The sequence below is a fragment of the Vicia villosa genome, linkage group LG3, assembly GCF_029867415.1.
Source record: "Vicia villosa cultivar HV-30 ecotype Madison, WI linkage group LG3, Vvil1.0, whole genome shotgun sequence".
Classification (NCBI taxonomy): Eukaryota; Viridiplantae; Streptophyta; class Magnoliopsida; order Fabales; family Fabaceae; genus Vicia; species Vicia villosa.
The window spans coordinates 42,051,813-42,072,500 of NC_081182.1; the positions used below are offsets into that span (position 1 = coordinate 42,051,813).

The 20,688-nt window shown below is 32.4% G+C and overlaps 1 protein-coding gene across 2 annotated transcripts; it reads left to right on the top strand.

The window, feature by feature from the left end:
- The first annotated feature begins 12,972 nt into the window (after positions 1-12,972).
- Positions 12,973-18,820, top strand: LOC131661147 (uncharacterized). Of its 2 annotated transcripts, XR_009301122.1 has the most exons (4): positions 12,973-13,485; positions 15,111-16,830; positions 17,001-18,419; positions 18,664-18,820. XR_009301122.1 is itself a non-coding variant. In XM_058930577.1 (3 exons), the coding sequence occupies exons 1-3, from the start codon at positions 13,116-13,118 to the stop codon at positions 18,184-18,186; spliced, it is 3,276 nt and encodes a 1,091-aa protein (XP_058786560.1). In that variant the 5' UTR covers positions 12,973-13,115; the 3' UTR covers positions 18,187-18,592. The 2 variants fall into 2 exon arrangements, 1 of the variants encoding a protein (XP_058786560.1); XM_058930577.1 differs by lacking the exon at positions 18,664-18,820 and having other exon boundaries at positions 17,001-18,592.
- The last annotated feature ends 1,868 nt before the right edge of the window (positions 18,821-20,688 follow it).

Sequence of the window (20,688 nt, forward strand, 5' to 3'; positions counted from 1 at the left end):
CTCTGTGTTTACTGTTTGATGGAAAGTTAGCCACAAACTTCATTTTTCTTGTATAAGGGATTTTGAGAGTAAACTTACTATAACATCTTAAGTTTATCGGATACTCTAAAGAAAAAATCTTGGGGAGAGAATTAAGTCTTTTCTTTTTCACTGAATCTCTATAATTCTTGGTGTTTTCTCGCTTCTCTTAAATTTTACTTTTTGCAATTTAAATTTTTGTTGTTTAATTATAAAATGTTTTTAAGATCTAAATTTTTTCAAACTTATGAAACCTACAATTCACCCTCTTTTGTGTGTGGAGTCATATGTCTTACAAAAATAACATCTTATATTTTTCTAAGAAAAAAACAAAAAAAAAATGTACGGTAGAGGAAAAACAAAACTTTGCTTGATTCTTTATTAGTGTTTCATGTTGGAATCATAAATGAGTAATGGTGTTTTTATGCGGTGAAGTAAACTGACTTGCAAGTATTCCCAAGTTTGTTTTTGAATGAAAAGTAATTTGGGAATAAGTTATGGTTAGTACATTACTCAGGTCTTATGTGGGATCTCTTACATATGTGAAATGGGTAGAGATCCCATTACTTTTTGGAGTAGAATGCGAGAAACCGTTTGACAGAATACAATGAAGAAGGATGATACATGGTGTGGATCGAATACAAGCATAGAGGTCGCAGGTGCATTGTACCTCCAACCCCTTATGTATTTCAATTGATGATTGTGGTTTTTCTTTATTAGGCCTTTAACTATCCCAAAACAGTTCTCCCCAAGACTTGTCTTAATGTGGTAATATGATTTCTAGAATATCGGGTCGATGTCGCCTTAGGTTGGAGTCCTTAAGGTGGGTCATTTGTTTGCATAAGTGGAAAAGATTCACATAGACGAACGGACTGAATGACCTTAGGAATAGGCGCATTAAATATTAGTCTCGTCATTTTGATGCATCCCAGGATTTCCCTTGCATATGGCCCTAGGATTCTAGAATAGGGAATGGCTTTTTGCCTCTAGGTTGCTCTAGTGTACTAGAGTATTGTGGTACTTTCGTGGAAAATTTAATTGTATCTTGTCATCTGCATGATTTCCTTCATTTTGAACTATTGATCTACCTATCTCTCTTCAAAATATAAAGGTCATCTCACCTTTTAGGAAACGTTTCCACCCTTTGCGTAAATTGTGTTTTTCTCTTCCTTTTTCAAACTTCTTATTCTTCTTCTCTGAGTCTTAACAAATTCCATTTTATTTGTTCTTTTTTTTTTCCTTTGGCTTTTGCACATCCTTTTGTTTAATTTACTTTTAGTGCAACCTATCATCGTATTTCTCCCTTCAAACTTCCAGCTTTCTGTGCACCATTTCTATCTATCACATTTAAAGTTGTTGCTTTATCTATTTTATTCTATCCATGACCAATGTAGGGGTAAACTATAAAATGTCATAAAAACATCCAATGGCGATGATCTAAAAGATGCTTAGTCTCTCACTGGGGTAGTAGACTCATAAATGTTTGGCAGTTGTTCATCCCAATCCAAACCTGGTTTTTCTTAGCGACAGTTTTGAGGCTAGTGTGAGTTCCATTGAACATGAATGTTGTTGTAAAAGGTGTCAGAGGAATGAGCCCAGATGATCCCTTTATCGGTTAGGCTGGTATTTCTCCTTTTTCTAATTTTACCCATATCAGATATTGAGTATGTTGAGGCGTATCGCGATGGTCTGAGGGTTCATGATGAACATTATCTTTTCGTTGATAGTAGGGTAAACATGGCTTGAAATGATAAAAAGGTTTTATGTTGCCTACTGACATGTCCGACCCTGAGGAGGAGGAGCAGGCTCTGCAGCACAGAGACCCAAATTTTAGAAGGCCCCCAAATTTGAAAATTCCAATTTTTTTTACATTATTATTAATAAACATAAAAAATATTATAAAAAAGTTGAATAAATCAAAAAATGCTTTGATAAAAATCCAATACATTAAAAAATGAGATTGATCAAAGTCAAAATAGTTATAATTACATATTTTTTATTTAGATGTGTTATTTTTAATTATAATTGTATTTTTTTAAATTTGGCCCCATTTTTTAAATTAGAATGGGGCTTTCAGTTTGATTGGGCCGGCTCTACCTACTGATGTTTCTCAATATTATTGGGTGGGAACCGAATCGGTGGAGACAGTTTCCACCATCAGCGACGCTTAAATCTTGAAAAATGCTTATTAATATGTAGGGCCATCTTATGACTGGTATGTTTCCTCATTCATCCCAATAAAAGGGTGTGTAGTCAATTCAATGAGTATTCAACGCCTTTTTATGAATGTCAGTTTTCGATTTTGAAGCTTTGAATGCCTTTTAACATATTTTAGATGGAAGATTTAAGTAACTTAAGGATTGCACCATTCCATCTGCACCCAGTAGCTTGGGATTTCGTTAATCTGTTTTGATATTGGTGTGAGTACCAAAGAGGACTGCTGACCATGAGATTGCTCTATCGAACCATGTTTTGCAGGTTAATGATCAAAGAAGTCTTGAAGATAAATATGCTTTTGATGACGAAAACTATATATGACTTGAATGATGACAACTAATATGCTTTGAATGATGAAACCCTAAAGTCAAGTATAAAGTGGTTAAAGATGAAAGCGGACTAAGTAGGGTTGATAAGTTTGATCTCTGATGATAGCATCTAAATGGAATATAACTCAAGCCTCATCACAAAGTAAAATTTCAAGCAAGTGTCACCAAGATGGAAGTAACTGAAAATCTTGAAGTGTGTGAAAGCTCATTCAAATACGTCTGAGTGAATAGGGTTTTCTCGTAAAGTTATACGGCTAATCTCACACACAATAAAACGAGCTTAACAAATGATTTTCCTAATAAAATATTTCCAAAAATGCCTTCAAGTCGTGCTGGATGAATTTGGAATTGTCTAAAAAGTCCTGGTCAATTTTTTGTATTGGCCAATTGTTTCGTACTTATATCCAATCGATTGGACTAGTTGAAAAATGTGTCGTAATCCATTAGGACAGTGCCTTAATGAATGGTAACGACTAAATATCTTTTCTTTCATTTTTTATTTTTCTAATCGATTATTTTAGTCCAACCAATCGATTGATACATTATACGAATCGATTGGCTCATAAATTCTGGCAACAAAAAAAAAAACCTTTTTTGCTCCAACCTCTAATCTATAAATAGAGGTTCCTTCATACAATTGTTTTCATCAAGAATTGTGATCTCTCACATCTCACACCCCACTCTCTAAAAATATTTCCTCACCTTCTCTCACTTAGAAATTTAATCATAGTATTTTCGAGAAAGGTTTTTAACGAGTGATGCTTTTGTGTATTTCACGAAGGGTAGAAATGTAAATTCACTAAGGAATTTTTGTTTCTACCTTATTTGAATAATTGATCCAATTTATGGAGTAACCCTACACAATGGGCAAAAAACACCTTCAGCGTCCACAAATACCCTACACTTAAACAAGTTCACTTTAGAAAGAGCCTTATGTTTAAAAAAATTGACCCGAGAAAATAACTATTTTAAGGGAAGGCTACCTTCAAATAAGAGAAAAAAATTGAGCTCACAAAATTGGAAGATAACTAGATAGACCACCATTTAGGGGGAACATATTTTAAGCAAATAATCCATATATATATATATATATATATATATATATATATATATATATATATATATATATATATATATATATATATATATATATATATATATATATATATATATATATATATATATATATGAGAATGTGAGAATAAATATGAATCATTGGATTTTAAAATAAATGGTGGAGTTTATGAGTGAATCTTTTTTTTCTCTCTCCTACATTTTGAAATAAATGATGTAGGAGGGAGAAAAAAAATTCACTCATAATCTCCACCATTTATTTTAAAATCCAATGGTCAAGATTCATTCTCACATATATATATATATATATATATATATATATATATATATATATATATATATATATATATATATATATATATATATATATATATATATATATATATATATATATATATATATATATATATATATATATGGCTTTGCTACAATATACCCACTTATTTTTATGAAGGTCTATTTTAGCAAACTTTAACTACAAAATGGTTAAATGCACCTTAAGGTGCATGTTGCTAAAATAGACCTTCATAAAAATAAGTGGGTGTTTATGAAGGTGTGTTTTAGTAAGTTTTAACTAAAAAATACTTAAATGCACCCTAAGGTGCATGTTGCTAAAATAGACCTTCATAAAAATAAGTGGGTCTATTGTAGCAAAACCCATATATATATATATATATATATATATATATATATATATATATATATATATATATATATATATATATATATATATATATATATATATATATATATATATATATATATATATATATATATATATATATATAACCTCCTTAAAAGGATATAAGATATGAAATACACCTAAAACCTTTAACAAAGTGTCAGTTATCAAATTTGATAATCTCACCAAACCACGTTATTTTATGCCTGCAAAATAAAAATGTTAAATATATTATACATCCAAGTGATTTTTTTATTTTATTTTTGGTTTGTGGGGAAATTATTCCCGCATTACATAATGTATTTAGACCCAATGTAAGTGATCCTACATACTCTATATATAATATAACTTTACAGATTTTTAATATATTTACTTTTATGGAGTCTTATATGTAAACACGAAGAAGCTAAGTTATTATTATTTTTTTATAAATTAAAAAATATTCTTAACACAATTTAAATAAAAATTATATCAAGATTGAAAAACTCAATTGAAACTTTTAAAAGAATAGAATCAAAGTGAAAAAAAATAACACAACGAAAAGTATTTTAGCCAAAATATGATAATGCTACCCTCATAGAATTTTGCTAAAGTTTGACCAAAATGTTTTTAAATTCAATAGACAGGAAATGATTCAAATAGATGATTATTATTCTGTCAGAAACATAATCTGATGCGAATTCAAGTATTCTGTTTCAATGAATGATAATGGCAATCGAAAGAATAGTTTTGCGTGTTTTTTTTTGTTACAAAAGTAGTCTTGCGTGTGTTTTCACATCAAGGCTTTAATTTTAAATTCATTCAGGTTTTAAATGAATTTTCCTATTTGTTTATACACACTCCTTTTACTATTTTTAACTTTGGTAGCGAAAATTACCTTCATTAATTATATTTTAAATAACTAAAAAGTTGAAAGTTAAAAATTAAAAATTATATATATATATATATATATATATATATATATATATATATATATATATATATATATATATATTCGTAGGAATGACAACGGTTGGATTGAGTGGATTAGGTGTGGGTTTCACACTACTCAAACTCGCACCCGAAATCACCACCTGAATCCGAATTCAAACACAAAGGCTATGCGGTGACAAAATAACACTTACACATACACACACCTGTTGCGTTCGGATTTTTTTCACCCGAATCCGTAGCAAAACACATAAAATACAACAGCAACATTGAAATTTTCCTACAACTTTTCAATAGCAACATTACAATTTTCCATCAACTTTACTACAACTTTCCAACATCAACATTACAATTTTCCATCAACATTGAAATTTAAATTAAAGTCTAAAACTTTCTATCAAGTTTGTTACAATTATATATATTTAAGGGCATTTATGTAATTTCATATTTAAGCGGGTGTGGTTTCGGGTTTTGGGTGTCTGTTGTGTGCAAGTGTGAGTTGTTAGTTCCACATTGCTTGGAAAAGTGGAGGTTAGACACTTTATAAGTGAGATGACGCATACACCTATCACCTTAAGGTTTTTGGTGAATATGTGGTGTCTCTTTCACTTGTGTGTTGTTGCTCTTGACCCAATGTGGATGCTCCCCGTGATGACTCAACAGGTTTCACACTACCCAAATCTGCACCCGAAATATTGGGTGGCACCCGAACCCAGGTTTTTCACCAGTTGACTCGTGTTCGGATAGGCCCCACGAGTTGAGTCTGTCTGTCATCCCTATATGTTAATGCATAAGGTTGAAGATGAAGATGAAAGAAGAAAAAGAGAATAGAGAGTGTAACAAACTTTTTAACAAACTTCTCTGAAATTGAAAAACGATTACAAATGATTTCCCTTACACATTGAATCTTGAGTTCATTATTTATACTATCAAATTTAAATGCAACTTAAATTGAATTGAAATACAAATTAAAATTGTGTTAAATTTAAATTACACTTCAATAATATTTAAAAATAAATGAAAGCACATAAATAGTTTCTCTTTCAGAATCTCAAACGTGAGTGTTATATCATTGTTATATTTTTCTATATCAATGATGGAGAGTAAGTGTGAACCTCTCCCTTACATAGCATTTTTTTTATGAATTATTTGATGTGTGTTGTGAAAGCTAGTTCGTTTAGATCATTACAAGTTTATCCAACTAGTATCTCTTTTAGTTGTGGGTCCATGTCATTAATGGTCATTGATGCATATTTAACATCAGGAAGTTGGATTGAACATTTGTAAGCTTCCTTTTTTAAACCTCTCAATAAAGTCAATAGCCAATTCATCCATTTTTTGTTGTAGGTTTGTCAAATTGACTGAAGTAACCTCATTCTTAGGCTAATAGACATGTCATGGAAATACTTCACATATCCCCGAATTTATATTGAGTTTAGTGGAAGAGAAGAATACCAAAAAATGTTGTTCGTGTCAATGATAAAGGGAACAAGTATAGTTTGTGGAATTCATTATTGTTTCCCTCGTCGCATCCCGATGCAAACATTCTAGTATGCTCCATAGTCTACTTGTCATCTTCCTAAGAAAATGAAGCAAAGTTTGGAGTTTTGTAACCTCCAGGAAAAATGATAATTATCCACTCAATCTGGATATGATTTCTTGTATTACAAAATTGTATGGTTAGGGAAAATTAAAGTCTTACATAGATAAGAACTACTCAAGAAGAACTAAAATTCTTATAAGAATACACTAAAAATACACCAAATACATGTTATTAATGAGAGTTATCACAATATAAAACTTAAAATGTTGGTTGTCCTTAATTGACAAAATATACATGTATGAAAACCACTAATGAATTTTTTACAAGTGTACCAAAATAACTCAAGTAATATAATTCATAAAGATATGTATTCGCATAAATTGTTTCAATTTCTACTTAGCAATCATTAATGTTTTTAAGATGTGAACGTTCATAATGGAGGACCAAGAAGGAAAATCAACGATGATATACGTTCTATACGTCTTTAATTGCAGTCACCGAGAAGATGTGCTAACAAAGGAGAGAAATATTGACGTAAGGACACCTCATCACCATGATGATACAACCATGATGATCATTTACCAAAGAATACAATGGACGAGATGGAAGCCTAGATCAAGCGAATAAGACAACTAGTGATTGTCGAAGAAAGGAATCATACATATGAAGATAATTAACAAATGAAGGGTGACAATTGTTTTTCTAGTTAAGAGAAAAATGGAGGAAGATATCAAAGGAAGATGTGTCACAATTTCCTTTCAATTGTTTACCAGCAAGCCTTCCAAGATATGGTCATATTAACCACAAAGAGCGAGTCCATAACCATAATGTTAAGAGAGAATCCTAATCTATTATTCATTCTCAACCTATGGACAAGGTGCCAAATATTAAACAAAATTGAAGCAGAAAGCCTAAAGTTACAAGAGAATTCTCGAAAACACACACACTTCCAATCCCCATAAGTTGTAAGCCCAATACTACTGATATTAAATTCATAAATATTCATATTTAAATGAATAGAAGTAGGGGTGCCACTTCACACTAATTTCGTACTTCATGCGAACAACATGGTATTGATGTCCCTTAGAAAAGATTGTGGTTTATTTAGTGATGCTGACAAAACAAAATAAATAAACATAATAATACTAGTAGTGTATATACCCTTTAAATTCTATTGCTATTTGTAGTTCAAAATAAATAAATAAAATGATAGGGACAAGAATTTCAAAACTAAGGGGTAAAGGAAATAAAGCCCAAAATTTAAAACCATGAGCCCAAATCAATAGACCCAACAAGTTTTTTTTACTAAATCCCAAGTTTGGAACGAAAAATGTGAGGGTTTTAACAAGGAGTTTACATGTATTATAGTTGAGAAGTTCTTTGGGTTACTACATGGACAGTATTGGAGGATTTTGGGCTAACAAGGGTGCTCACTTTTGTCTCTCTTGGCTCTAGGATACGTATCAGACACTACATATCAAACATTGGAGCAACATTATATGTATGAGTCGGCGGCTAGGGTATACCTGTTATTTCTTGTAAGATGTATTATCCTAGCAAATAAGTCCCATGTATAAATTGATGCAAATAAATATCCCTGTTTAATAAATTTAAGCATCTCAATTGGGCATGTAAGTGTGCTGCTTTTACGATATTATATACTGCCCTTAAAGAGGCGATTGTCTTTGAAATGAGACCGTTTGCCAATTATACGAGTCTATTTCATGTATGAATATTTATTATGTTTTATTTATATAGTTCTTATTTATCAAAGGCATTTCATATATGTAATTTCTTCTTCTAATGCAGTGTTAGATATACGAGTATTTCCCATCAATTTGTGGCAGACGTAATAGTGGTCCTATCACTAATGGATTGCCACATGCCATTAGATGGAGGGCCAAACATTCTCATATAACAGGTATTCAGGAGTATAGTCAGATGATCAATGCGCTAACATTAGACAATGTTATATGGACACCTTATGCATACCATATAGTGCATCGGAAGTTTGATGACGCAACCTTTTTTCGGGTTATCTATGATGGGAGAGTTTTGTTGTTAGATATTGACATGAGAGGCGTCTACGTCAATTTGGGTATGTTCAGGGCATCGATAGACTAATCTCTAGTATGTCATTTGAGGGCATTGACAAATGGTTTAGGTCTAACATTATCAGCATCACCAGTGCTATTAAAGATAATGCAGTGGAAGTGTCATCTCCAGGGTAGTGTCTAACATTACTAAAAAACATACATTTAACCTCAGACGCGAAGTTTATTTAACATCAGTTATAGAGGTGAGGTAATGAAGGGTGTCATAATAACTTGTCACTTAACCCATCAGTTTTTGAATAACCGATGGGATAGTTGAAATGGTCATAAGTTTGATCTCCAACAATAACTTTTTATATTTTTAAAACTAACACCACATACTCATTACATTGTTTACACATAATATCAATAAATTAATTTGTTTGGAAATTACATTGTTTACACAAAATATTACATTGCTTACACAAAATATTAAAGTAAAAATATATACAAATTTTGAAAACAAATGTTGGATTCTCATTTCATTGAAATATCGGGGAAGATCAAATGTTAGATTAAAGTATATTTTCAATGGATTTTGCATTCATTTGTTTATGATATAAAATAAAAAAAAGGTTAGATAAATAAAATAAATATTCAGTTATATGATTATTGAAAAACACAAACCTTGAACCCAAATACTTTTCTGCTCTTGCAACCCTTCTTAGAGAACTTTACCAAACTTCTTTACATTTCAAAGTTTTCATGTCAAATGTTTCATTATCAATTTTTGATATTCAAATTGCTTTTTTAATGGATGTCTTTTAGGTTTCACGCGGATCACTAATGACAGTATCTTGAACGTCAATACTCATTAAATGAACGACAAAAAAAATTTAAGGACGGTGAAGAAACTCAATAAACATGTTTATATATACCCTTGATTATGAGTCAAAACTAAGGTAAAATTTGTTATATTTTAAATAAAAAATACAATGAAATATGTTCCATCCCAAGTGCCACATTTATACTGGTTTCTGTTAAAAATCGAGGGGGAAAACTTTTGTTATTTTAAAAGGTACATTGTTTATACAAAATGTTAAAATACATTGCTTACAACAAATTTAAATTTTGAAAAATCTGGTTCATCATCGTCGCTTTTATTCTTAGAGAACTACATATCTTTGTTGTTATCCAGATTTTGTTGCATACCCTTTGTCCGCATATTTTAAAGTTCAATGGATTGCTTGCATCCAACTTCTGATAAGTTATTTGTTCCAGTCAATGCAATTTTTTTCTTCAGTGCTTGCAATTCATCCCAGAGAACTTTTACAAACTTCTTTAAGTTCCAAGATTTCATTATCTTGAGTAAATATTTTCATGACAAATGCTTTCACAAGAAAGAGAACAAAATATATAATGGTGGATGTAGATAGTTTATTGTGGGTTGATGTTTTTGCAATATTTTGAGCGTTGTTACTTTATGAATGTAAGACATATATTCGTTATTGTAGCTGTGTAACAAAACCCCTCGATTCTGTTTTAAAAACGAGGGGAAATGTTTTTTTCTTTTTATTTAAAAATATAAAATAAGGAAACCCCTGGGTTTTATTTAAAAAATCGAGGTAATATGTTTCAAGCAAAAAATGGTGAATGAAAAAAAATTGAAAGTAACATGTCATGTTTCAATTTACATTCACCATTTTTTGTGCTTGCAATTTTCAACATATTTAGGAATCAATTTTTCAATTCCGTCAACCGTGGAAAACAATGTTGTTTTCTTTTGATTGAATACATATGAAGATTATTCAAAAATTCAACAACAACAACAACATTATGTGAGATAGATTGTAAGGGAAGAAAAATATTTTGTTTAAGATAGAAGAACACAGAACATTGAAGATTTTTTTCTATCTTGCAATTCATCCCAAAGAATAATGTGTACGGGTTTGGGGCAGCTACATATAAGTTAGGTTTAGGGTAAAATCTATTTAACGAGTGTTTTTATAGAAAAATCTTATTATCTAATCCTAAAGTTATTACGGAAACCAAAGGAATAAATCATTTCGTTTACAAATAAAAATGAAAGATACCACTTTTAAAGAAATGAAAACATAAACTGCATTAGCTGGGATTTGAAACACGTCCTAAATTGTTTTTTTTCTCGGTTATAATTAGAAACTGAGGAAATTTGTGATTTTTATGTTTAAAACAAATAAAACATGACGCACCTTGACATTATACCTCCGTTTTTTGTTGGTGATATGTAAGCTTTATTATTAAATATATTATTTATAGTAATGTAGATGGTTACTTAGAGTGGTACGTTACAGTATCACACTCTCGCATTATCACACATGCTTAGCCTGTTGATGATATCGAACCTTCCCATGATGGAGAACCTTCAGATGACGTGCCACCACGTCCACCTTGTATGAATGACTAGCAACATTTGTAGAGGACACCACTTCTTTCAAATAATCTCATGGGTTTGGTAAATTCAGATGACATGGTCTATGCAGGATTGTCTAAGATAGCACACGTTGCTTGTGGTGGATCTGAGTAGATTTTATTACTTGGTTTTTCCTGTTCTTGACTTACTTTGGGTTCGTAATAAATTATTTGTATATTATTGATATTTTAGCTTGATATCACATTAGGTGAAAATTAACATTACATTATTGCGACATTAACATAACTTAACACAAATATCACTTAACATAACTTAACAAGAAAATAACATGAACAAAACTTAAACATTAATAAATGATTCAAGACGTTTCAACATCTTTATAATATCATTTACAAATCTTGCAACTGTCACATCCATCTCAATTGATCCCTTTTGTTTCGTATCAATGATATGTGCTCCAGATAACCTTTAAATCTTCGTCGGTCTTCAGCTCAAAGTTGTCGAACGTCACATTTCCTCTAGTATCAATCGATGATGACCAATATTCGATCTTAACCACCTTTGAGTTGTCGGTATGGTGCTAGACTTTATTCAGTTTAGAATTCAAAACAACAAGATGTCCTCTATGAGCCTAAAATCAACAACAGGTTCCACGCAATTGAAGTAATCAAATATAGATACCAAAATTAAAACATTATGATATCTTTTTATTAATAACATATGGTGCATATTTATACAAGTTTTGAATCAGGACCACACAAAATTGTAGGTTCAATCTAGGGGTGATCGTATCCGAACAAATCCAAAAGTAAAATCGCAAATCGAACCAATCCAAACCGAAACCGCAAAAAACCGCGTTTGGTTTGGATGATTTTGGATGATTTTTGGACTGAACGGCGCGGTTCGGTTTGGTTTGCGGTTTTTATTTCACAAAACCGAACCAAACCGAACCAAACCGCATATTTAACTTAAGTTTTAAATTTTAATAATTAATTTATTATCTTTCCAAATCCAATTGCACACAACCACATCTCACGTTTTGAATTTTAATAATTAATTTATTAACTTAAGTTTTGACATAATCCACTTAGTTTTTGTATTTTATTGAGCTACATATATATGTAATTCTCTACTGTCTAATATAAGTATTTCATTTATAATGTATTTTTAGTTCTCTACTGTTTTTGTAATATAATTTCTTTTGTATGGTATAATATCATATATTATATTGACATTGAATTACTTTCCTTTTTCCTTTTATTTCAGTGCATTTTTATTTTATAGTGCAAACCGCAGTCCACCGAACCGATCATAATCGCATTGGTTTGGTTTGGATGACTTTTTAAAAATCAACCGAACTAAACCGAACCGCATGCATTTTTATCTCGCGGTTAGGATGACTTTTATGCTCAAAACCAAACCAAACCGCAACGCGAACACCCCTAATTCAATCACAACTCTTTAAAAATGTCCTCAAAATCACCACCATTAAAAATTAACACCACTAAAATTTTCAGTATAGAAAAAATTCAGTATCCTCGAGAATTTTGGAAAAACGAATTGAAATTCGTCAAGCACCATATTTTTTAAAAATACCAAAAAAAATAACATATAAATTTTTTTATTGACCCATCAATTTTTCGCACGAAAGAAAAAAAAACGGGGGGTGTCACGTAAATCTTGATTAGAATCATGAGCCCAAGTTAATAAACCCAACAACTTTTTCGTACTAAATCCCAAATTGGAACGAAAATTGCGAGGGTTTTAGCTTCTTCCTCCAAACTCCTAAACCCTTCCATTTCCATTTCTACCCCACTTCACACATATGGAGTAACCCAACTGCAACAACCACTGCATCCATTTCTCTCCCCCAACGATGAACCATCTCCTCCGAAAAAATCTTCTATTTTTCACCTCTTCACGTCCCTCATCACAATCTCGCACTCTTCTTGTTCGGTTTCATCTTTGCGAGTTCTCATCTTCTCACACTCCGTATTCCCACTGGAAGCGCCACGACGAAGAGTCACGCAATGTTAGGGTTTCAGTATGGTGGGATTTCGAGAACTGCAACGTGCCTGCCGGTGTTAACGTTTCCAAAGTAGCACCTGCTATCACTGACGCCGTTAGAGCTAACGGGATTAAAGGTCCTGTTCATATTACCGCTTTCGGCGATGTTTATCAGATTTCAAGACCCAATCAGGAGGCACTTGCTTTCACTGGGATTCATCTTAATCACATTCCCAATGGTTCGTTTCAGTTCCTTCTCTTATTCGTAGAATTTGTTGGTTTTATTTTCATGTTTAAACCTAGATATTCAGTGCCTTGAAAGCAGTGGTAGAAAAATGGACAAGTCATTCTTTTGGTGTATGAAAAAAAATAAGAATTTGTCAAAGCTATGATTGTTTTATTTTAGAAATAGCGAAATACTATACCATCGAGGTTTAGTGCAAGTTAGTTTCGCGTAGGATGTGTGGGTGTCGAAACCCTCAGACAATAGAAAATAAATAGAAAGACTATCATAGTGATGCTGCATTGAGTGCATTATATTGCTCCCCAGTTTTGGCAAACTAAATAGTAATTTGCAATGTTTCTGAGAATTCAGCGGTCTAAAACGCATGCTTTGGACAATTTGGATGCCTTAATCAAGAGGATTTAGTAATTGTTGCACCGAAGTTTATCCTCTTTTTCTATGTTACAAGCAGTTCCATGCCATTTCATATTTGAGATGGACGTTTAACGAGTGTAGTAAAGATCGAGTGTTGGATCGTAAGATCATAAGATTTTTTGTGCTAAGGATGCCAGAGAGTGCTAAGATCCAAGAAAGATTGTTTTCGTTGCCGGCGTGGTCAAGATCGAGTTTTTTGAAGCAAGTTCGTAAAAAAAACGTGCTGGGGCTTTTTTTTGTGCCTCTATTATAATTTTCATGTTTTTGTGTGTATGTGTTTATATATGTATGAAATTACCATTTTTTTTCCTTCGGTGGAATCTTACGTGTCTTGCTAACGTCCGAGTTTTACGATCTTTCGTAAGATGACCGATTCTACTTAAGATCTTGTGCTTGAATACATTGGGTTCAACTAATAAATCAAGACAAATGGTTTATGGCTAATGATGCCATAGTATCTTGTCCATATTGCTTCAATACTTTCTGAAGTGTTTCATTCATCTACGTTTTTATCTTTTCAAATTATCATGTCAGTTAAGTACTTTCTTGCAGTTGAAAAGAATAGGGCTGATAGGTCTCTTGTAGATTTCTTCTTGTCTATTCCCTCTCAATGCTCTGTTTAATTCCTTACGTTTTATAACTAATGTTTTATAATGCATATGAGTCTCCCTTTAAAGCATTGGAGCTTTTGATAGTTTGGTAAAAAAAACAAATGAGCAAGTCATCCTTTTGGTGAATGAAAAAAATAAAGAATTTGTCACCTTTGATCATTGTCTTTAGGAAAAACTATCACCGTGCACAATGCACTTTATTACTTCTACTAGTATGTTAGAGATATGGAATTTCAATATTGTTCATGACATTCCCAGTTTTGGCCAAAATCTAGATAATTTGCAATGATTCTGATTTTTCAAGGGGCTGGAATGCATGCTATGGAAAGTTTGTGTCCATTAATGGTGAGGATTTAGGTGAGTTAAACCTGGGATGAAGCGAAGTGTAATTTATTCTTTTTCATGTGACAAGCAGGTCCAAGTCGTTTCATATTTGAAATGGAGGTCCTGCTAATAAATCATGGAAAATGGTTTACATTTACAGCTAACAATGTCACTGTATTTTGTCCACATAGATTCAAGACGTTCTGAAATGTTTCATTCATCTAAATTTTTATCTTTTCAAATTATAATGTCTCAAAGTAATTTGTTGCAGGTGGAAAGAATAGTGCTGATAGATCTCTTCTTGTTGATCTTATGTATTGGGTTTCCCAAAATCCTCCGCCTGCACATCTCTTTCTGATATCTGGTGATAGAGACTTTGCTGGCATGTTGCACCGGTTAAGAATGAATAACTATAATATCTTGCTAGCAAGTCCTGGAAAGGCTCCTGATGTTCTCCGCAGTGCAGCAACTATAATGTGGCAGTGGCCATCTTTGCTCAAGGGAGAAGATCTAACTGGAAAACATTTCAACCACCCTCCCGATGGTCAGTTTGGTTCTTGGTACGGAAACTCTAAAGTGCCTCTTGAGAACCCCTTTTCAGCTACTGAGCAGTCAACATCTTCACAGAATGTACATGTTACGGAAATCAATGAACCCTCCTCAGACTTAAAGGTAGGTGGAGAAGTTCCAAAATCAGTTATAAGGAAGATTAAGAATATATTGAGTTTACATCCAAAAGGCATCAGCATTTCAGAACTTCGTGCTGAGCTGACAAAACGTGACGTGTCTTTGGGTAAAGGCATATTTGGATATAAAAGGCTCTCCCGCTTTCTATCATCAATACCACATGTACAACTCCGGCATTTTAGAGATGGTAATTATTGTGTGTATTTGATCCCCTCAGCATACCATGAACCTTCTGAAAGCAGCACTGCTTTATCAACGGTATCTGCAGTTAAGAATGAGGAGATGAGCTGTACAACAACTCCAAAGCTACACAGTGAAGATAAAGACATAAATAGAGACTTGCATGAGACTCTCTCAGTGTCTTCATCGGATGAAAGGATCTTTGAGGATGATTCAAAATCATTCCAATCTACCCCTTTACAAGGAATACCTATCGAGGAAGACGTGTCGCGTAAATCATACGGCTATGCAACAACTCCAATGCTACACAGTGAGGATAAGGACATGGATAGAGATACACATAGGACTCCCTCGGTGTCTTCAGTGCATGAAAGGATCATTGAAGATGGTTTAAAATCACTCCACTCTACCCCTTCACAAGGAAAACCTATTGAAGATGTGTCACAAAAATCATCTGTAGGCAGTGAGAAGGTTCTGGATGTGTCTAATGCACAATTGTTAGAGAATCAGCTTTCGTCAAAGGACAATGATGTTTACAAAACTGAAATTGGTTCCTTTAAAGTGAGATCTATAAAGTTTTCTGATGATGAAATTGTTAGGTCTGAGAATGTAAGTCCAAAAGTTCTTGAAAAATATACCACTTCAGGGAATTCCTCAATGATGGAAAACAATGATGTAGTAAATTGTGAATCTGGAAAATCTATAGCAAAGAACAAACACGAGGATCAACCTAGAAAGGAGGTTGATGGTCACAGCCCATATTCTTCAGCAGTTGACGACTCTCTGGTTGACGAAAGACCCGATGTTCATCCTGAAACTTACAGCAAAAGATCAACTTTCCTTAGCTGGATTAAAAGTTGGTGGCCATTTCAGAAAAGCAATGTAAAGGCTGATGCTTTTACTGCTTATCAGAACAATGTGACTAGTAATTTTGAAGATTCCAAGTTATCCGAACTGGACCATACTGCTAGTAATCTTGAAACACCTAAGCCATTAGAACCACACCAGGATGTCAGTCATTCTGGAAAGCCTGTGTTATTTTCTAGTGATTCCTTTTGGAATGACTTGGAATCTTTTGTTTTCACCCCCAAAGGATCACTTCTTATTTCCCAGTCTAGAAGCAGGTTTGTGTGTGATAGTTTTCCTTTTTCTTTGTTAATTCCTTGCTTGTTCTAATCTGAGCCCTGACTACTGAAGAAAAAAAATGCAGTACATCAATTGTATCACATAGTTTCTTAAAAGATTATTATTGGGCTAATTTTTAGAAGATTAACTTAGTAATGTTTTGTGTCAGGGAGGTTTTGGCTCATAAATTACAAAAGTATGGACCCATGGTTCTTAAATCTTCTGATGAAAACGATATCATTCAATTGGTGGAACTGTTGATAGCAGAAAAAAAATGGTTGGAGGAGAGCCCCTCACATGCATTCCCTTTTAGGGTAACTCAATCAGTTCGGAAGAGCACGCCGATGGGGCTGTCTAATGGTACAAGTGGTTTGAGATCTCTGTTTCTAAGTAAAACATCACAGTCCAACTCGCAGAAGTCATTTGAAAATGAAGGGGAGAAACACTCTCACAGTACTCAGCAAACGGGAGTTTCCAGACCTGCCACTGAAACAAAATATACTGAGAAGTCTAGAGATGATATTTTACAAGATTGTCAGAAACTTGTAACTGATGTATTAAGGGAACACCCAGAGGGATATAACATAGGTCGTTTTCGAAAACAATTTGCTGATAAATATGGCTATCAGCTTGACATCAAAAAGCTTGGTTATCAGAAGATGGCATACCTGATACAGATAATGCCTGGGGTTAAATTAGAATCCACTTACATTTACCCTTCTACTCCGGCCGTTTGTGCTTCTGACTCGAACACTTCTATCCTCAAAACTCGAGCAACCAATGCTAGTCATGAAAGATTCAACTCATATAATGAATTATCTGATACAGCCCCAAAAGAGTATAACACGGAATCTCCTTGGGAGGAATTAGGTCCTGTTTCTCTTAAAAGTTCTAGTCAGAATGATCTGGAATCAAATTTAACTCAAAATGCCATCGAACTGAATACACCTAAGTATCCTGATTACGAACCCATTGTCTCAGATGAGGATTTGTCTGAATCTGAAGGAGATAACTCTTTTTCAACTCAATCAGAAGAAGATCAAGTAAAGCCAAAATATGATGAGCAAGACAGTTCTTTTTGGCAAGCTCTGGATTCCTGGCATAGCAGCAAGGAGGAAGAGAATAATGTCAAGAAATCCGAAAACATTGATGTCTTGGGCAATTCTCTGCTTGACATCTTAAATTCAGCCCCAGATACAAAACAGGGTATCCGCGATATCGTTTCCAACAAAGAAAAGCAAAGACCTCATAAGTATTCATTTGTTGTTGACCCAGCCTCACCTGACAATGACAAGTTTATTGGTGGGATATTAGATGGTCTGAAGAAAGAGGATGAGCCCAAGATGCATAACTGAGGATTTTCATTACTCAAGATTACACAGACAGGACTAAGTGATGACACTTTATATCAAGGAAGTGTAGTTTAAGCTTACCATAGTACTGATTAGTTAGCATCCAAAGTTTCAACTAGAAATTCTTTCTGTTTGATCATTTATTTATTATGGCCGGAAGAACATTTGAGTATGGTATTTACGTGCCTTTTTGGTATGTTATCACACTTTGAAAGGAGCATGTGCCATATGATGAGGTAAAAACCCATTTTTCTAAGGCCTATTATCCTATAGTTATGAGCAATGCTATGTTTTTGCCTCAGTCAATAATACCTCGTTTTTTTATACATTAAAATTGCACTTCTTTTTTCTTATGCTTAAATTCACTTTAGGCGTTCATTTTTAAAACTGAAGTAGGGCTATGTTGCTTTCGAGAAATTGAACTTGTTTTATAGTGAAGTTGAATTTTTCAGCCTCATGAAATCTCATAATGTCTTTCAGAGGCAAAGATCACCAGCATGAAAAATAGTGGAGGTTGGAGAAAAGTGTTGTGACATTGTCAAAAATAGTGGAGACTAAAATCCAAATATTGTAGAAAAAAATCAGAAGTGCGGTTTTTAAAATTGAATGATAATTAATTTTGTTCATTAATATGGAGATTAAAAGTATGTTTAAGTCATGTGTCTTATTAACTTGTTGCTTTCAGAATGGAGATCTAGTTTATTTCTCTCCAATTTATTACTTGTTGTTTTAAGTATGTTAGTCTTTGAGAAAGTTAATTTGTCTTTATTTGATTGATGAAAAAATATAAAGAAAAAATACGAGAAAATGTAGTTGTTCGGATTAAGAGAAAATAAAGTGTTAGTACATGACATAAATTTCTTCTAGTGAACAATACTACTAATATAATTATAACTGTTGGGAGGAAAGTGTCATGGTTCGAATTCGTTTCTTGATCATCACATAAGTTGTTTAAGAAAAATTAAATACAATAGAAAAAATTAAAATTAGAATTTCATTATAATCAACTAAATATTATGTTATAAAAAGAAAAAAAATCTTATAGCCAAGAAAGTTATTTTTAATTTTTTTTTTTTAGCCAAATGATGTATTTTTAAAAAGCTACTATTATAGTTTCATTCAAACATTGTATGATTAGCTTAAAAATATTTAATAGGGAGTATTATTGTCCTTTGATTATTTATGGTCAATTTCTTTTCAATTAAAACTAGTATTTATTACAAATCTCTCACATTTTAAATATTTGATTAAGAAAAAAATAGGATACATTAAAAATTAATGATTCATACTCCTAAACTAAAAAAAAAAAAAGGAGAGATAAAAACTAGATGACAAATGATTAAAAAAACAATAATAGACTCATATACAAATAGTTAGTTAATTATATGGATTTGTATTACTATTTTTTATCTATTAATAAAATTGTTTTAAAATTATTTATTCATAGGATGTACATACATAAAAGAATTCAAAAATTATTTATTTTATTTTATTTATTATTATAAAACAATATATAAATTATTAAGTTGTAAAATTTTCTTCTATTATTACGAAATAATTTTATATTTTATATTTATTTTTCTTTTCACATTTAATTAAGAGGGTGCTATATCGTGCACAAAATTGCGACATAAGTGTGAATAGGTACTAATTTTTAAATAGATATAACTAAAGCTTTTAATTTTTAGTGGAATTGTGGCTCTTAAAATAGATATAGCTAAAGCTTTTGATACTCACAATTGGGATTTCCTGACTAAAACTCTTATAGTTTTTGATTTCAATGATAAATTTTATGGGTGGATAAAGACTATTCTTAGTTCTGCCACTCTATCTGTTTGCTTGAATGGAAAACAAATTGGTTACTTTCATTGCTCTAACAGGGTGAGACAAGGAGATCCCTTGTCTCCTCTTTTGTTTTGTATTGCTGAGGAAGTGCTCAGTAGGGGTATCACTAACCTTGTCAACACTAATCAAATCAATTTAATCAAGGCTAACAAAAATTGTTTTGTTAATTCTCATACTCTCTTTGCAGACGATATTATGATTTTCTGGAGGGGTGATGCAAAATTCCTCAAGTCCATTTCTAATCTTCTCAAAGACTATGCTAGCTGCTCTGGCCAATTCTGCAATTACTCTAAATCTTTGATTTTGCTGGTGGAATGTCTTGTAATAGACATTGCAGCCTTGCTGAAATCATCGGTTTCACTAAAGCTAATCCTCCTTTTGTGTATTTAGGTGTTATAATGTTTGTTGGTAAGCTTAAAGCCTGCCATTTCTTACATATTGCAGATAATATAAGGTTGAAGTTGGCTGCATAGAGAGCAAAGCTCCTCTCAATGGTTGGAAGCGTTCAATTGGTGAAAATTGTTATTCTTAGCACGATGATTCATTGTATGTCAGTCTACAGTTGGCCTGCCAGCATAATCAAAAGGTTGGAGACTTGGATGCGAATCTTTATTTGGAGTGGCTGTATTGACAAGAAGAAGTTAGTTACTATAGCTTGGA

What these genes read in the sequence shown, in the direction of transcription:
- LOC131661147 (XM_058930577.1), top strand. Translation starts at nt 13,116, where the DNA reads ATGAACCATCTCCTCCGAAAAAATCTTCTATTTTTCACCTCTTCACGT. An exon ending in TCTTAATCACATTCCCAATG is followed by an intron (nt 13,486 to 15,110) that starts GTTCGTTTCAGT and finishes AATTTGTTGCAG; the next exon opens with GTGGAAAGAATAGTGCTGAT. An exon ending in ATTTCCCAGTCTAGAAGCAG is followed by an intron (nt 16,831 to 17,000) that starts GTTTGTGTGTGA and finishes GTTTTGTGTCAG; the next exon opens with GGAGGTTTTGGCTCATAAAT.